Raw genomic sequence first — 17,481 nt, forward strand, 5'->3', positions numbered from 1 at the left:
GGTGGCTCAGCAGGGTTTGCTCCCTCGCTGAGGTTGAGGATGTGTGTCCCGGTCTGAGGGACTCTCAGTAGATGGGGAACGGGCGATCTCAGCGTCCATACGTTAATCTAAAAATAAGTGGCTGAATATCACCTAGATAACTGGTTTTAAAATTCCTCTCTTCCTACATAAATTGTAAACAAGTAGAAAATTTAAATAGTATCTTGTAAAAAAGCAAGGACGATGCAAGCGATACAAAAAGCTCCACTCCTTGCCTCCTGCCTCCCTCCTGCATCCCCACAGCTGAGCCTGAGCCGCCTGGGAGGAGCTGGTGATCCTCAGCCACCTGCTCTCCTCTGCTGCATTTCCAGTGTTATCTGTTACGCTATCTCCCAGACGTCCTTTGTACAGCACTGAGTTTGGGGCCCTCCCTCCGTGGAAACAAGGGTCGGTTTGTTACGGGGTCAGAGACGCGAGAGCTGCACGGAGGAATTCCTTCACAGTTCAAGAGTTTCCTCATGCCCACGAGCATGCCAATGGGCAAACAACGTGTCAGTGGAACTGCTGGCGCGCTCCCGTGGTGCCACGTGCTGATGTGAAGACGCATCAGAGGGAGGGGATGGTTTTTCTTCAAGGAATTCAGCGGTGGTGGCTGCTGGGTGAACAAGTTATCAAATAAATAACGACCTACAGGTAGGCGCAGACGAGGCAAGCAGCTTCGTGCTCAGTGACTCAAGCTTGCTGAGCACCAGCTCCGATGCAGGTATGAGAACAGCGGCTTCAGAGCGGAGAAGCAGACCTCGGCCGTCCTGAGGCACCAGAGCAGCAGCAGCAGCTGCCCAGAGGAGCGGTGGCTGGGGCGGTGTGGGCCGACACGCGGGTCAGGCGCTGGTCCCGTCCTCCTCGATGACGCGGTTCATGCTGGTCCCGTGCGTGATGTGTGTCATCGGGTTCCCGCTCAGGTCCCTGATGCTGCTGTGGCGCGACTGCTCGTTGAGCCGATGGGAGCTGCTGTGCCGGGAGTGGTCGGTCAGGCGGGACATGCTGCCGTGAGGGAGCCTGTCCTCCACGCCCCTGTAGCTGCAGGGGGTGTACCTGCGTGCAAGCATAGGGGATGATTACTGGCAGCAGGAGAATGTAAACACATCTCTGCGCGCGGGCACTGCACTGATGTTGGGAGAGCTCTGGTTTCCCACGCACTTAGATCACAGAATCAGAGTCCTTCAGGTTGGAAAAGTAATCTGACATCGCCAGCCCACCGTGCCCACTGCCCACGTCCCTCAGCGCCACAATCCCACGGCTCTGGAGCACCTCCAGGGACGGTGACCCCACCCCCTGCTGTCACAGCCCGACCCACTGGCACAGAACATTAAGAGAAGGAAACGCACCGGCCGTCGCGTGAGCGGTGCAGGCTGCCGTGGTAGCTGCTCACTTTGCTGTGGACGCTGCCTGCCTTGCTCCTCTGGTCGTCCAGCATGGCCAGCTGCGTGGAGGAGGCGTGGGTGGAGGTGCCCTGGGTGGAGGTGCCCCTGGACTTGCGGATGATGGGGGTGTTGGGATCCCGCAGAAGAGACTGAGCAAAATCTGGCTCTTGCAGCACCTGACGGCTCTCATTGACAGCTCTGAACAAGGCACGTGGTTTGAACAGCTAATGTTAATTACTGCAGTAAGAGGCATAAGATGATCGCAGTAACAACACTGCGTGTATTTCACAAGCAGAACTTCCACTGTAATTGCTCCATTTGCCTAATCTAAAGCGTTTAGAATTTGGGTACTTCAGCAAAGTTCACATTCTTGACTCCTTCACACTCTCTGTGCCTGGTTCCCCAGCCTAGACACGTGGAGTTATTTGCTCGTGGCCTCAGCCTGTAAACACTGTTACATGGATCTCCTGGGGACAGAGCTGTGACTCAGCAAGCTCTGCGTACACACAGAACAGCTTCCTCACTCCAATGAGTACCCTACATCTGGATAAAGCCAGCAGGAAGAAATGCAGCGTATATGCCAGGCACAGGCATGGCTGCTGGCCCTTGGATCAGCAGCTACAGCCCCACAGCCCTTCTGCTTGCTCAAATCCCTTACTGCAAAGGGCCCACAGAGGGACTCGTGCTTGGCTGCTCCACCTTGCTGTGATGCAAGGATGAGCCAGCACAGCTTCCAGCTGCCCAGCACACGTGGCTCCCGGAGCTGTGCTGCTGCTGACACACACATGGAGATGGAGCTCCCACCACAGCCACGGCAGCAGGCACAGATACAGCAGTGCCCCAACGGCCTCTGCTATCTTCATTACCTCTGGTCCTGTTCTCTGCCCGCAGCACGAGTACATCACCTCTAGGTGAATCCTATTGAAAACCTATTGACTTGTTAGCTGTGTGTGTGTCTTACGAGGTTCTCTTTTGGATAAATCGAACTTTGCTCCAACTCTACAGAAGTAATTTTACGTGGAGCTCAGCAGAGAGCCACTTCTGCTACGGATGGCCAAGCCAACAGCACGAGGCAGCCACTTAAATGCTTGCTATGTTTGCAGATCTACTCTGAAACAGCCACTGATGAGACAGTATTTATGATTATGAGACTACGCATTCATTGCTATGATATAATCAAATACACTGTCTCTACATTTATGCCATATCTCAGCCTAAATTAACGCTGGCCTTGAAGAAGCTCAGCACGGTGTTCCTGCAATTCTGTCAGAGTGCTTGGGCTTTATGGTCAGTGCATATGGGACGATGGAACGCAGAGACAATTGCTTTGAACTGCAATCATGGCAAAAACAACTTAGGTTCAATTTCCATTTAATGTCGTGGTGCAGTGGACTGGATAGGTACCTTAACAAACACCAGCCCTCACTGCCACTGCTCACTGAAACCAACAGAACAGTGTACATTTGATTCTGGGACCAAAGAATAATAACGGATAAAAAATGTGACAGTTCTTCAGGGCTTTTCTGTGGCTTGTTCCACCCTCCCTTCCTCCACTGTAAATAACGACAGACTTGTGGGAAAGCTGACCCCATCTGCTCCTGTCCCTGCCTCCATGGGAGACTGAAATGCTCCAGGACTACAAGGGAAGAGGACTTGAATGAGCACTCAGCTCGTCTGTCTGTCTCAATACTCACTCTTTTTTCCTGCGCCCGTGGAAAAAGCTGGCCCACTCAAAACAGGTCTTTTTGCTTCCAACCCAGAAGACAGAGGGTATCCCAACTACCAAAGCCATGAGATATTTCATGAGAAAGAGGATCAGATCTGGACGGCTCATCTGAGTGACCTGCAGAGAGGGAGAGACCGAAAAGGACATCATACGAACCGTCACAGCTCGCCCCTCCACTGATTAACTCATTTAAAATAACTGTCTGTGCCTTGAGCCAAAGTAAACATCAACAGGGTTCCTTTGTTTCAGGGCCCTAGAGAGCACCACCGAATGTGACGCGCAATCCACTGCGGAGTAAAACAAAGGCCCCAACCGCTGCGAGGCCCTGGCCTTTATTTGTACTTCTGCTCTTTTGTCTGCGCCCTGAATAGCTGTGAAATATTTTCTAGTCCACGAGTTATAAAGACTCGTTTCTTTGACAGAACTAACCTATATAGAACCAGGTGCTACGTTCGCTGTTGGGATAGAGCCCGACGAAAGGCTTCATGGGATGCTCGACACTGACTCCATTCCTCGCCATTCACAGAGGGCTTAGCCCTTGCTTTCCTTCCCCTGGGAACTCGAGGCATCGCCAAGGTACGATCTGCTCTAGAACAGATAGGCACTGAGGCCCTAACCCAAAAAGTGAGCAAATCTTGAAGAGCCGCAGCGCTCGCCTGAAGCACACCACTGCCCTCGGGAGAGATGGCAGCAGAGGGAAGGCACTCACAGCTTATCTTGGCACAATGCAGGCTCCTGCTGGAGCAGAGTATCACACAAGCTGTTCCAAGTCTCCTACGATACAAGTGAGAATTCCCTTTGGATCCATGCTCCTACTAGGATGGCAGGGAACAGCCCGGCTCACAGGAAGAGGAGAAATGCTTCTATGTAAGCTAGGCAACAGGGAAGAAATATGGCTGCTTCAGCCATAAAGAAATGCTGTCCTCAGACAGGAGCAGGACTTCGGAACAGCTCCCGAGCACATCCCATTGGCATCCCGGATGCCAATCTTTCATCACGGATGCACAATTTAATTTAGAAGCACCACAAAGCATGATTCTAATTCTCAGAGTTCATCTTTGCATGCAATGGGAATGAATGCCCTTCCCGGGTGAGTTCTCTCCCCAGCACTGCTCAGTATTTTACACCAGGCTGTGGACCTCCCAGCCCGTGCACACACGTAACCACACAACGTGAGTTTTCTGGAGTCATTCTGTGAGGTTTCACCCAAGAAAAAGAAAGACATTAACAGTGACCCAAGGAACAGGTACCACTTCCATGAACACACTGCATTAAATCACTTGGTGTCACAGCTTCTGGCTCCACACACTTGTGTTGGGTGCTGCAAATCGTTCCAAGCAGAAGCTGAAATCAATCGATTCACCGAATGCCTCCAGGTGAAAAGGAGAGCACTCTGCTCTACTCTGCTCTCCAGGAAAACGAGCTCTTAACTGTCAGCACACACACTTCTCCACCATCAGCTTCCCTGCACGGAGCCAGCAGTTGGAGCAGGAGCACACTTGTGCCCCCTGATCATTAATACTGAAGTGACTGCACCTGCTTTAAACAACATATCTGTGGATTAGGAGACGTTAAATGCAATTAACAAAGGAAAAATAAGACTTGAAATTACTGTTCCAGGAATATAAAACTGTAAGTATCAGGTGCTTAACCCCAAAGCCTCCGAGCTCATTGCCAGAAAGTACAGCACTGATGTAATTCCAAACCCCAAACGCTGCCATTTTCTTTCATTAAGACAAAGGAATGATTGCATGGTTTTTAATAGCAGTGGAGCCACACAGCAGCTCCCTCGTGCTTACCCTCAGATTCCTACCACTGAAATCCAGAGGACCTCCACGTTTCCTACGCTGCACGGCTACTTAGGAGCAGTCCAAGTTACAAGGCAGATATTACAGCCCTTGACAAGGCTGCAGATATGCACGACACATGAAATGATTTTCCCCAGAGTGCCCAAACTTCTCGCACCGTGTGGATGTAAGGCTGTACAGATCTGAGTGCCCGCATCGGCACTGCGAGGCTGTGCAGCTCTGGGCCCTCAGAGGCACTCAGCAAGCAGGGAATGGGCTGACACAGCTGCAGTACAGTGTGCTCTGCTCTGCTCAGGCACGTCCTGCCAGCAGCATGGGTACCGATGCTTCGCCGAGCAAAGACCAACAAACAAGTTCTGTCAGCTACAAAGATTGCATACGTGATAGTGAGACTTCACAGCCCACCCCTGCTCCCATCTGCAGGGCTGGAGCTGCAGCTGGGCTGGTGCAGGCTGTGAAACGCTTCCCCTGCTGAGCACAGAGAGACATCGGTGCGATGCTTCCCTGCCGGACCCACAGGAGCAGGTGTTCAGAAGGGAGGTTAAAAACGGCCATTTCAGCATTCCTCCGGGGAGAAACAGTGCCTCTTTGTAGGCACACTGCTCATTTAAGATGCTTATATAACTAATTTCTGACTGTTTTCCCCTTCTGCCCCTGAACGATCAATCACGGTCGCTTTGTAGTGACAGAGAGCAGTGGCCTCTTCTCACTGCAGCGTATGAAAGCACAAATTAATGAGCTTGCTGCACGTGTGGAGTGAAGGCACAAACCCAACACCTGTCCCCCTCCTCTGGGGCACGGTTCCACAATGAGGATGATCATTCGATATTTCCCTAAGGATAAAAAGCAATGAAATTCAAATTAACTCATCCTTTTGTTGAAAGCAGAGGAAGCGGGGAAAGACCAAAGGGAATGTGATCCGACGGTCTCACTTTCATAACCATTTCCATCACTGTCACTGCTTTGAAATATAGAATATTGTACATGTGCTGCTCATTTCCCAGCAAAATGCAGCAGCATCTCTCTCTGTAAAATGAAATTATTTTTCCAGTTCATTAAAATCACGCAACTTGCCTGCTGTACTCAGCAAGCGAGGATCCACACAAGCTCCCTGGCTCCGGGGCAGCAGAAGCTGAAGAACTGAGCAACTCCAAACACCGCCACAGCTGGGAACGGCCAACCCGACGTGGCCCTGCTGGAAGAGCTGCTGAGCGGGGTCAGCACGGACATTCAGGTCCTGCACTGCACAATGGCTGACAGCTACTGCACAACACCGGTGCCTCCTGTTTCTTGCTCTCAGCTGCACTTTCCTGCTTACTGCAGGGGCACGAAGCTCCGTTCATTAACTTTGCCCATTGAATCACATTAGCAAATATTCTCTGGAATCACTTAGTAACTACTGAGTTGCTGCGTGCCCAGAGAGGAAATGAAGGCAGCGTGTTCAGTGTGCAACTTGGGCCACCACAGCCCCAGCTAGAAGCTAACAAAGCAATGCAACAGAAGCGTTAGGGTTAGCAGCTCAATAGGCTAGAGGCCTTTCTGGAGGCCTTTTCAGCAGCATTAATACCTCCTCTGGCACTCTGTTCTCCTTCTCAATCGCACTCAGCCCTTGCTGTGGCAGCCAGCAACAGCACACGGGCCCACTCCGCTCTCCAGCCCTCAGCTCCTCCACTTTGCCACACAATCCTCTCACTTCCAGTAGTGCTTCACACACAAGCACGTTATCACCCTGCCAGCACTGCCTTCGACTTCAGCAGTTATTCTCAGTGTGCCTTACAAGCTTCTGAAACTAACTGCATCCCTTCTTACCCTTCTTCTGCAAGGCTACGCTAGCTTGATATTGCTGGGAGGACACACTGTGCTCTGTCCGCATTCTCTTCTCCAGGAATCAGAGGGATCCAGAGAAGAAATAAGTAGAGTATTTAGATAATAAAAGAGCAGGCTTAGAGAAAAAACATCTACAAGACGGGGTAAATATCTATTACCTTCCCAATAATACCTTTCTATTTACAGACGATTCTGAACTTGATTACATGACACCACTGAGCAGATCTCTCCATGCTCGCAGTGGGAGCTGGACTTCATTGTGCACGTTATGCCCTGTGGCACCACACAGACAAGGTCTGGAATGGCCAGCTCCTGGAAAGAAAAAGCCTTCAGAACAGGAACTGTGCTATAACCTCCAGAGCCGTCAGTTTCAATGCAAGTGCTTTTCTGAGACTGACGTTTTAAGAACGCCTTAAACGTAATGATACAAGGGGAGCACAAGTGAGAAACAGAATAGAGGCACAAACACCACTTAGCACCAATGAGGACTCACCCATAGCAAGATCTGACCTCCTTGGCAAGTCATCCCCAGCAAAATAGGGAATAAAAAGGAAATAGGAGCAAGAGGTGACCTTGAGGAGACACACACAGGTACATGGATCACTCCCCTGTCTGCAGGTAACGGCTGGGAAGTCATTGCCCTTTGTCTCTAGCTCAGTCAATCCAATTAGGAAGAAAAAAACCATACAGAAATGACTCATGGATGAAATGATTGCTTTCACTTAATATGTTAATGCACTGGAAATTGTATGCATGTGAAGGTGAGATAAGAGAACACAGAGCGTACTCTGTAGGATTAATCAGTCCTCGATGTGCACGGAGAGAGTGCTGATATTGCTAAAGCTGAAGAGAGTTCCAGGAAATTGGATGAATACATTATTTTTCCTGGGCATTGGAGGCAGGAGGAACTGCCTGAACCACTGCTGGGACACAGCTCTCTCCGGGCTTAGCGCTGCTTTTCAGAGTGGATGTTGTTTTCTAAGAGGAGTGCAGCTCCTCATTCCCATCTGCTCGGTCTCTCCTGAGTAAACAGCAATCAGGAGAAGATGCTTTTATCTCACCTCCTTTTTTTGAGGACACAGTAATTAGATTCAACAAGAAGCAGTTCCTTAGGGCAGACTTAAGCAAATCCATTACCTCTTCTAAGAGGAATTCCAAACAACAACTAATGAAAAAGAGGGAGGGGAAATCAAGATTTATAGACATCTCTACATCTCTTCTCTTTCTGCCTGTGCCACACACAAGTGGTGCTAAGGCATTTCCTAACAAAGCCTCTTTTCTTCATCCAGCTTAGGGCACTCCCCCACTGTAATGCAGATGGTAAAACAGCAGAGATTCTGTACTGATCACAGCAAAACCCCCAGCAGTGAAGGGAAGGACAGAAAACACAAAGCCCACGATGCTGCTGCAAATCCAAACAGGGAAACGACCCGGCCTCATCTGCACGCCCAACGACGCAGAGCCCACATCTCAACAGTGACTTCCTGCCACTGGTTTGGGTAAGATGTCTGCGAGCCCCATCTTTTCTTCTCCTTGCTCTGCGTGTGCGATTGTCCCAAAGCACTTGTGCGTGAAAATAAAGCCCGTGTCAACAAGGGTTACCCTTCACCCACAGTGCAGCCATGGGAAAAGACAGTCTGCCACCAGAGCGTTTCTCGGCTGCACGCAACCCAGCTTTGCCATCAGAGTGTCAAACCTCTAGTGTATGTTCAAAGAGGAGAAAAGTCTGTGCTGTGTATGGAAAAACCAAAGCCAGACACGGGCTGCAAAACCTGAGCTGAAACGACTCTGGGCCTCACCAGCCTCTGTGCAATCCCTGTTACAAACAGGCACGGCGGGACGCAGCGCTCAGCAGCGAGGGGTGGGACGCCCAGGAGTGCACACTCCCATCGCCTGGCTCGCAGCCGAGCACCACTGCACCACTTTACCACCAGCGTTGCTCCCCAGCTGGCACCTGCTCGCCAGACAGCTTCCCTGTGCTAAAGGGCTCTGCAAGGAGCCGTGCTCGGGGCAGTGAAGGCAGGACGAAGCCATGCCAGTGGGAATGAAACGCACTTCAGAATGTGCCCCCGCCCCCGGTGCGTGGGCAACTTCACACAGGGATGCAAACCGAGCAGATAAAGCAGCTCACAACTGCTGGAGAACCAGGAGTCTGAAGTGAAGAGATATTCATCTCAAGAGTTAATTTGGGCACATCTAAAACCACCTTGAAAATTCACAGTAAAATAAAACAGGCGGGGTCAAAAAGCGCATTTGGGAAAAGGGAAACATGAAACCTGGAAATGCTTCATCCTAAAGCTGAGATAACTGCTAACATTAAAAGCTGGTTCTCCAAACTTAATTGTCAATTAATGCAATAACAACCATCTATAATGCAGCATAATTTAAATATTAACAGATAGATGTCAGCAAGCCTGCACTTGGTCTCCTTTGTGCCCGTACCAGATACACAGAACTGCCACCAACGGAGCAGAGGCTCCTGAACAAAACATTCCTTCTTTTTCAGCTTTCAGTAGCTTAGGTAACCACCATTAATCCTCTCTTTTCTCTCTGACACCAGCAGTGAGCACAAGTGAGGGGGTGAGAATTCCCATCTTCAGTAAAATCCCATCTGGCACCACTGCACAGGAAGGCTGGGGCCTGGAGTGGTGAAACACATCAAGCAGAGGGGAGGAAGTCAGCAGTGTCCGTCCGTGTGTGCTGCTCAGAGAAACAACTGCTGGCGTTACACCCTAAAGCACTGCTCTGAAGAGTTAACTGCTTTAATAGCACGGTGGGCTCAGTTTGTTAAAGCTAAGAACAGGAGGAAAAGAACTCGGTCAAAAACCCAACCTCTGCTCTCTCTGACCCCAAAACATCCCTAGAATTTTCCAGGAAAAAATCCTAATCTAAAGTACATCTAAATAAGAACAAATGTGACCTCTTCAAGCAATACATTAAGCCAGGGTACAACTGGAGATGCTCAGGACCCGCCTGATTTCCTACCTGTGCAACCTGGGCTGGGAGCTGCTTGGGCAGGGGGGGCTGGATTCTGGAGGTCCCTTCCAACCCCCTACAGTTCTGTGATTCATCTGAGTAACAAACAGAGCAGTACAGAAGTGCCCCACCGCTGCTCCAAGGCAGAAGAGGAAGCTGGGAGGAGCACCTCAGACAGACACATCTGAAATATCTGAACAGTGCTCTCAGGAACTCTTTCCATCTTTATACTGATTTCCTCTCCCACATGCCCAATATGGCTTACATGAGGCCAAGCCCAAAAGCTGACTGTATGACAAAGGGATGCAGACAGTGTGCAAATGCTTAGTGCTGCCCTTAGCTTAAATCTTTGGAAAAGGTGTCCACAGGTGAATCCGTCCATCAAAGCCTTCCGTGTCTACACGCACTCCTGTCACTACAGCTGTTGTCAGGCTCAGGAAGCAGCCTGTTAATACACTGCAACAAAGCTGAGCAGGACTGGATGGGCGTTCAGCACCCAGCACAAAACCAAGTTCTTCATGACAAAGGAAAAAGGAAGTGATTTCCAATCCAAACCCAGACTTTGCACTCTGTTCTGACCTTAACCTGCTGACAAGTCTTCCCCATCTACAGTGAATCAAACGTGCTGCCCTCATCTCCTTCCATTCTCCTGCATGACTGTAAGACAAGCAGGGAGCACTGCGTTTACTGTCAGTTCAGCACCAGAGCGTTTCAACCCAATGAGATTCTCTGCCCACGTGGTTGGGCAAGTAGCAAATACCAGATCACAAGCAAAGATAATTCATAGTGCTTGGTTTCATTTCTCAAAGACTCACTGGGAGAGCAAATGCCTTTGAAATAGTTTTTTTTTCTCTCTTGCTTCTCTTTAATATCTAAATGAGATGTCTTTCCCACCAGCACAGTGCCCAGCCTGGCCCTGAGGCCTTTGGGAAAGCTGTGGGGAGTCTGGATGCACTTGCATTTAACAGGGATGTACCTTAACCCAAGACCTTCCCTATTTTGCAGAATACCTGATTTTATGGATCACTGCAATGAACCTTTTCAGGCCTAAACCACTTTACACAGTTCACCTATCAGAGTAATAAAAGAGGTAAAAGCTTTTACCACCACGATCTGCCATTCCTGGAGAGCCAGGCCAATTGAATGCTGCCCTTTGTAAGAGGAGCGCACGCTGTAACCGACCTTGGAGGCAGACTGTCCTCAGTATCTATTTCACTCTGTAGCCAAAGTTACCTCAGTTTTAAGACACCATCCATAGACTGGAGTCAGTCACTGTGTCCCAGTCTGACTGCCTCTGTCACTCCCAAGAGGAACGTACAACAGAAATCCTGCACTCCTGTGCCCGGCAGCATAGGTGGAGCCACTGCTGTTACAGCAGCAGGAGGAGGAGCAGAAAAGGGCTCGTTTTAACCATGCACAGCAGGTGACTAGCTGTGATTCTTTTATGACTGGATCCCCTCATTTCTTCTTCCACACTGCATCTCACCTTGGTGCACACTTTGTGCTTCGTGAGTGTGTAGAGATCATATATCAGAGATTCATTCTCCAGGTCACAACTGTAATGCACGCAGCCCAGCTCAAATGCTGTATGTGCACGGTGGGAGTCCCAGGCCCTGTGGCTACTGAACACTAATTTCATTTTCCACCGCACAAACTCTCCTTTTAAAAACATTAATCCATTTTTTGAGGCAAAGTATAAATTTCCTTCTTATGGCAAAGAACAGAAAGTTGAGGTATCAACATAAAATGCAGCTGCTCCTTTGAATATCAGTGTGCTGAAAGTAGATTACAAAGACACTGCTTGCCCCTCAGGAACAAGAACATCCCAGCCATGCTCAGAATGGCAGGGAGCACGTTCAGATCCTGCCAGGCTGCTGTGAGTAGCTATTCCAGGGGAGTGATCCTGACTGGAAACAGTTTACATCACTGCAATTACTGTGAATGGTCCTTCTAGCATAAAAGCCAGAAAACAATTATTTCTGGTAATAGCTTATTCAATTTGTCATTGTTCATACTGAAAGAAGGATGGTGTAATACAGAAACCTCAATATCTTAAGCTAAATTAAGAAATTTGTCCATCCTGACACTAAACTCCCTGAGTTGTTCACTCCCCAGAACCTAAGCACGCACAAGAATCTAGTGAGGTTCAACATGGCCACTCAGCTCCTGAGGCCCCATCTGGAGCACTGCATCCAGGCCTGGGGCACCCAGCACAAGAAGGATGCAGAGCTCTTGGAATGGGTCCGGAGGACCACTAATGATCAGAGGGCTGGAGCACCTCTCCTGTGAGGAAAGGCTGAGGGAACTGGGCTTGTTTGGCTTGGAGAAGAGAAGGCTCCAAGGAGACCTCACTGTGGCCTTCCTGTACTTGAAGGGAGCGTATCAACAGGAGGGGGAATGACTGTTTACACGGGCTGACAGTAACAGGACAAGGGGGAACAGTTTTGAGCTAAGACAGGGAAGATTCAGGTTGGATGTCAGGAGGAAGTTTTTCACTCACAGGGCGGTGATGCACTGGAACAGGTTGCACAGAGAGGCTGTGGATGCCCCATCCCTGGGGGCATTCAAGGCAAGGCTGGATGTGGCCCTGGGCAGCCTGCTCTAGTGGCTGGTGACCCTGCCAACAGCAGGGGAGTTGAAACTAGATGGTCTTTGAGGTCATTTTCAACCCAGGCTGTTCTGATTCTATGCTTTCTGAATCACATTAGATATATACTATATGCCACCAATAATTCTTACGATGCTAGTTTTATGTTGGCTTTTTTCCTCGCTACAGGATCCTAAAGGGAACAAAACTCCCTCCACTCAATTTCTGATGGATCAAGCTCTGTGCCCTCACAACCACAGCACGGCAGGGATAACTGCTGTCTGTTCTTTGCATTTGCAGCCAACGAACAGACCAAAGCCGCTACCTGACCTGCAGCAACCAAAAGCTCTAGAGAATCGTGAGCACCAGGATGTGCTCATGTGCAGAGAGCTCTGGACGCTTTCAGAAAACCTTCCCACTCTTCTCCATCTCTCCCAGGAACCAGGAGTGCACACCTTGCAAGGTGAGCAACAGGTGTGTCCTAGATCCCACAGCTAACAGCACTACCTAGCCAGCATGACCCAAGAAGCACGCAGGTAGCCACAAACAAAGGTCACAGCATAAAGGTCTCTCTTTGCTTTCTCTATTTTGGGATCAGAAACGATGCTGCCAATTTTAGGTAGTCAAGGAAATACGCCATTCTTCACCTGAACCCAGCAGCTGAGGCTCTCTGGCTTGGCAGCAGCCAGCACCATGTGCAGCACGGGTAGCTCCTGCACGAAGCAGTCACCCAGGAGAGATGTGTTGGTGTCAGCTGCATATCCAACCCCTTAGCAGTTTTCCAGAATGATCTACTGTGGCATCACCCTGCAATGACAAAGCTGAAATAACGGCTGAACGGACTGATGAGGTTTTAACCCCAGATTTGCTGGTGTTGGAAGAAGTGTGCCTACACCAGCAGCAAACTCCAGCTACAAACCCACCCTGTGCATAAAAAAATAACCCAATACTTAAACTGTGGAATCAACTCAGTGTAGGATTAATTTTTCATCCGAAGTGAAAGAACTGAAATATCTGAAACCAGAGTTAAATAACATTAAGGCTTTAAAAAATACGGTCTCGTATAAGTGAGTGACACTCTCTGGATAGCTTTAAATTTCCTCTAATTTAATAATTCCTTTCACTTGCACGAACTAAGTATAAAATGATTTCTCCCCAATGCTCTGGAAATCCGCTTCGGTTGTATGTCCAGACAGTTTAAATGGAAGAGCACGTTCAGCTTAGGACAAAAAATGGAACGGGTTAGAAGAAAAACCCTCCCAACATTCCCTAAGGTCTATGGGTCCTTCAACCCAATTTGACATGAATGAAAGCATTATTGTTCTGCTGACTCCTGCTGAGCCATTATGTTCATGGCTTTCTAGAGACCCGAGCAGCTTTACGACGTGTTGTCATTATTCCACCAACCAGGACTTCAGCCCTTACACACCAGAAGCTTCAACGTTTAAAACAGCTTTGGTTCTATGTTATGTATGAGAAAGCAGTATAGATTTCAGGCAGACATGTGGAAAGGCATTTGCAAACAACTGAGCCACAAACTCGTCTCTCTCTTTCGCTCTTTGTATGCATTCATCAATTTAACGTATTAAAAACTGCAGCAATGAAGAGTCAATCAAGCAAATGAAACTGAACACACCCACTGACAGATATTTCCTGCCATAAAAATGCTCACACATTGGATGGGAGGAAGGAGTCACACCCTAATAAAATGTAACAGAGAAAACAATGAAAAGGGTTAAAAGGTAAAAAAAGGATTATTATCATGCTACATAAACTAAGCCAAACCTCTAAGTGATATTTTACTGCATTAAAATGTGAGCTCTGATGATCCAGCTGGTGTTTCAACTGCTTCAGAGCCAGAGTACTAACTTCTGTTAAATATTCACGCTGCCATGTAATAGATGGTTGCAGTACACCCCTTAATTAAAATTACTTTCAAATAAGTTGCAGGAAATATCTAAGGAATATCATTCCAAATCCAATTCACCTCTTTGGCTCAAAAAAGGAAAGTAGGGTTCGAGTAATGAACACAATGCTTACTCTGCAACCATAAGAGCATCATAATGAAGTCAATGGCAGACAGCTTGGTATCTCTTGCTCTTAACTGCCTCCTGTCCCCAGGATAGCTCAGTCAGAGAGCAGCTACACGGCGTTTTCTTTACAGACAGAACTGAAGCTCTCATTTTTCTCAGGAGACATTTCAAATAAGATTTTTCATAGCTGTTTCTGACGTCTGCATGGACTGCTCTAAAACGAGCACAGAACGTGTAGGCTGATCGAGGCAACAGAACTGCTAGGGAAGAACAACCAAATCTAGAGAAAGCAGTGAGGCTGATTACAGCTCCGCTTAAAAGCCAAAACTCCTACCACGTACCTAGAGAGCAAAAATAAACTCGTTAAGACCTGTTTGTCAAGTTGGTTTAAAACAGCATCTTTACATCCTGTGTGGGTTCCATACAGCCAAGAAACTCCAAAGACGTCATCTGTAACAAAGCAGCAGCAAGCAGCTGATTCAAAGCTCCCACTTCCCAATCACACTCAGTCTTCCAGAAGGCCTAGGTCCTTATTCCAATAGCTTGAGTAGGGCAAGAAACTTCCCCCATAGGAGTAGCACCACTTTCAATTAAGGGTGACAATTAAGTGTTAGCATACCCCCACAGCATCCAGATTCTGCACTGCCGAACACTTCCCATGGATTTCCTCACCTGGTAGGGGCACGGGATGTGATACTCTCTGCAGCGTTCTTGAATCCACGTCGTCTCCCACACAGCTCGATAAGCCTGCTCATAGAAATAGCAGCCAATTACAACCAACAGTGGCACGAGGTACAGAACACTGAACACGCCAATCCGGATCATGAACTTCACTAGCTTGTCCTGGTTCTCTTTTTCTAATGGGATTTCAATGCGAACCCGATTGAGAGAGATAATGCCAGCTAGCAGAAGGGAAACTCCAACAACAACATACAGGCAGAGGGGTGCAAGTACAAAGTATCTTAATGCATCCACATCATAGAGGCCAACAAAACATACGCCGCTAATATTGTCACCTTCAATTTTATTCATTGCTAAGAGGACGATGGTTAGAGTTCCTGGAATGCCCCAGGCACTGGCGTGGAAGAGCAACGCTTTCTTCTCGATTGCTTCACTGCCCCATTTTGGCACAGCTGCCAAGAACCACGTGATGGTAAGAATGACCCACCAAACACTGCCAGCCATGGTAAAGAAATAGAGCACCATGAAAAGCATGGTACAGGCTTTGTTGTGAGAGCCCTGTGTCACCGTAGAAGCCTTGTACTGGGCGGGACTAGATGCATTACATGCTACTCGGTCTTCAAGCAGAAAGCCAATGAAGAAGATTAATGACACCATCATGTAACAGACAGCATAAAATATGATCGGTCTTTCTGGATAGCGAAATCTTGTGACATCGATCAGGAAAGTTAAAAAAGTGAACAAGGTAGCAGAAAGGCAGACGATGGAGATCACTCCGATGAAGTAGCGAGCAAAGGAGAGCTCTTCACGCCGGAAGTACATGTTTGGGCAAGGAGGGGAACAGTCCCGTACCCTCAGGAAAGAGTAACCCAGATCAGGGTCTATTTTCAACTCTCGAGGACACCAGAAACCATAATCCCTCTGTACTGCCATGGGGGCCTCTTCTGTGGGCTCCCCACCCAAACTGAGGTCAACAAGACGAGGATACGGCTCATCACAGTCCGGGAATCTAAAAGGCAAGAAAGAATTATTTACAAGAAATACACACGTCACGTGCAAAGAACAGTAGCCTCATGTACACGTCTGACTTCAGACACAGTGACTGGAAAGAAAACAGACAATCCACGTAACAGGAAATCCACAAAATACAGCACCATACACCAAGAAGCTTTAGAACTCACTGTCACAGACTGCAGTACATGGAGCTACAAAATATGCGTGGAAATCGAGATATAAATGGCTGAGGAGAATCCTGAGGCCTTAAGCATAAGGGTAACCCCCTTTACATACTTTATGATGGGGTAACCCATCTCAGGAAGTCTCTACGTTTAGCTTTGCTGCAAACTGAGCCTACGTGCCCAAGGAAGAATGATTTTATAGAACATTTTAACCCCTTTCCCTAAGCAAGTCTACTAGCTGCTATCAGACAGGACGCTGGGCTGGTCAGACCAAACATCCAACCAGCACTAATAAACTGAAATGATAATGAAGATACTTTACAATCAGGCTAAGGGCTGCTGAGAGGCAGCCCTCCATTCCGAAGGGCAGACTGGAGGGATGCCATGCACTGCTGTTCGGTTCCTCCCTCTGCTAGACATTACTACCTCAGCAAGCGCAGTGTAAACTGAACAGGCTTGCTTGCTTCTCTGCACAGCACAAGTTTGGGCATCCTGACACTAACAAAGCACGAGTAAGGCTGCCAGAGTTCTAGCTCCAGTTCTGAAATGTCACTACTGATGTTGGTCCCACTTAGGAGCACCCGAAGGGCGTGGGCAGAGCAGCCGATGGAGATTATCAGGACCTAGACTTTCTTTTATTAGCACTGACTCATTCTTTCACTAAAATAAAGTGTTTCACTGTTTTCTATTCTCTCCTATTCAACTTTAAGAGACACTATTTCTTCTGAATGTACTCCAGCATGTCATTAGCTGTTAAATCACATATTCAAAGAAAAAAAATGCACAGAGATTGTTTTCCATTTCAGATGCATCGACTCATACAGATGAGAACAGCACGGAATGCTTTGCTATGACATTATTTCAGTAATGTAAAGCTGAAAACATCTTTCCATGCAACACGAGGGAGCTTTGAGACTTTAGATGCTCTCTGAAAGCAGCCAGCTCCCCTGGATTCTTCACCTCCAGCCCTACGTAACTGTGCACGCCTCAGGATTTAGCACTGTGTCACCTATTCAGTACTGCAGACAAAGCCAGGTCTGCATATGTGACAACGAGGAAAACAGATTGATGTATTCATTAAGAATACGTGTGCACTGCTTACAGTAACTGCCTGTCTCACTTCTCAGTTCATCTCTTGGATAGATGGCAGAAATATGAGTCCAGTTTCCTCCCCAGGAGACAGGCTGTTACACAAGCTGGAGGGAGGATGAGGGCACCTGGGATGGAACACAAACATCTGTTTCAAATCCCAACATATCCCA

At 48.3% G+C, this 17,481-nt stretch overlaps 1 protein-coding gene across 2 annotated transcripts in view; it reads right to left on the reverse strand.

The window, feature by feature from the left end:
* Positions 1 to 860: 860 nt before the first annotated feature.
* FZD3 (frizzled class receptor 3) overlaps positions 861 to 17,481 on the reverse strand; it is a 37,446-nt gene continuing 20,825 nt past the window's right edge. Inside the window, exons 3-7 of one of the 2 annotated variants that reach the window (XM_065730473.1) lie at positions 15,894 to 16,050; positions 15,033 to 15,107; positions 3,098 to 3,246; positions 1,368 to 1,601; positions 861 to 1,074 (exon numbers count right to left, since the gene is read on the reverse strand). In XM_065730473.1, the coding sequence (XP_065586545.1) occupies positions 861 to 1,074; positions 1,368 to 1,601; positions 3,098 to 3,246; positions 15,033 to 15,107; positions 15,894 to 16,050 (829 nt within the window). Of the gene's footprint in view, positions 1,075 to 1,367; positions 1,602 to 3,097; positions 3,247 to 15,032; positions 16,051 to 17,481 lie in introns of both variants that reach the window. The other variant, XM_065730472.1, reaches the window with a different exon arrangement.

This window comes from Cyrtonyx montezumae, unplaced genomic scaffold (assembly GCF_038088225.1).
Source record: "Cyrtonyx montezumae isolate F1298 unplaced genomic scaffold, pur_monq_1.0 scaffold_13, whole genome shotgun sequence".
Taxonomy (NCBI): domain Eukaryota; kingdom Metazoa; phylum Chordata; class Aves; order Galliformes; family Odontophoridae; genus Cyrtonyx; species Cyrtonyx montezumae.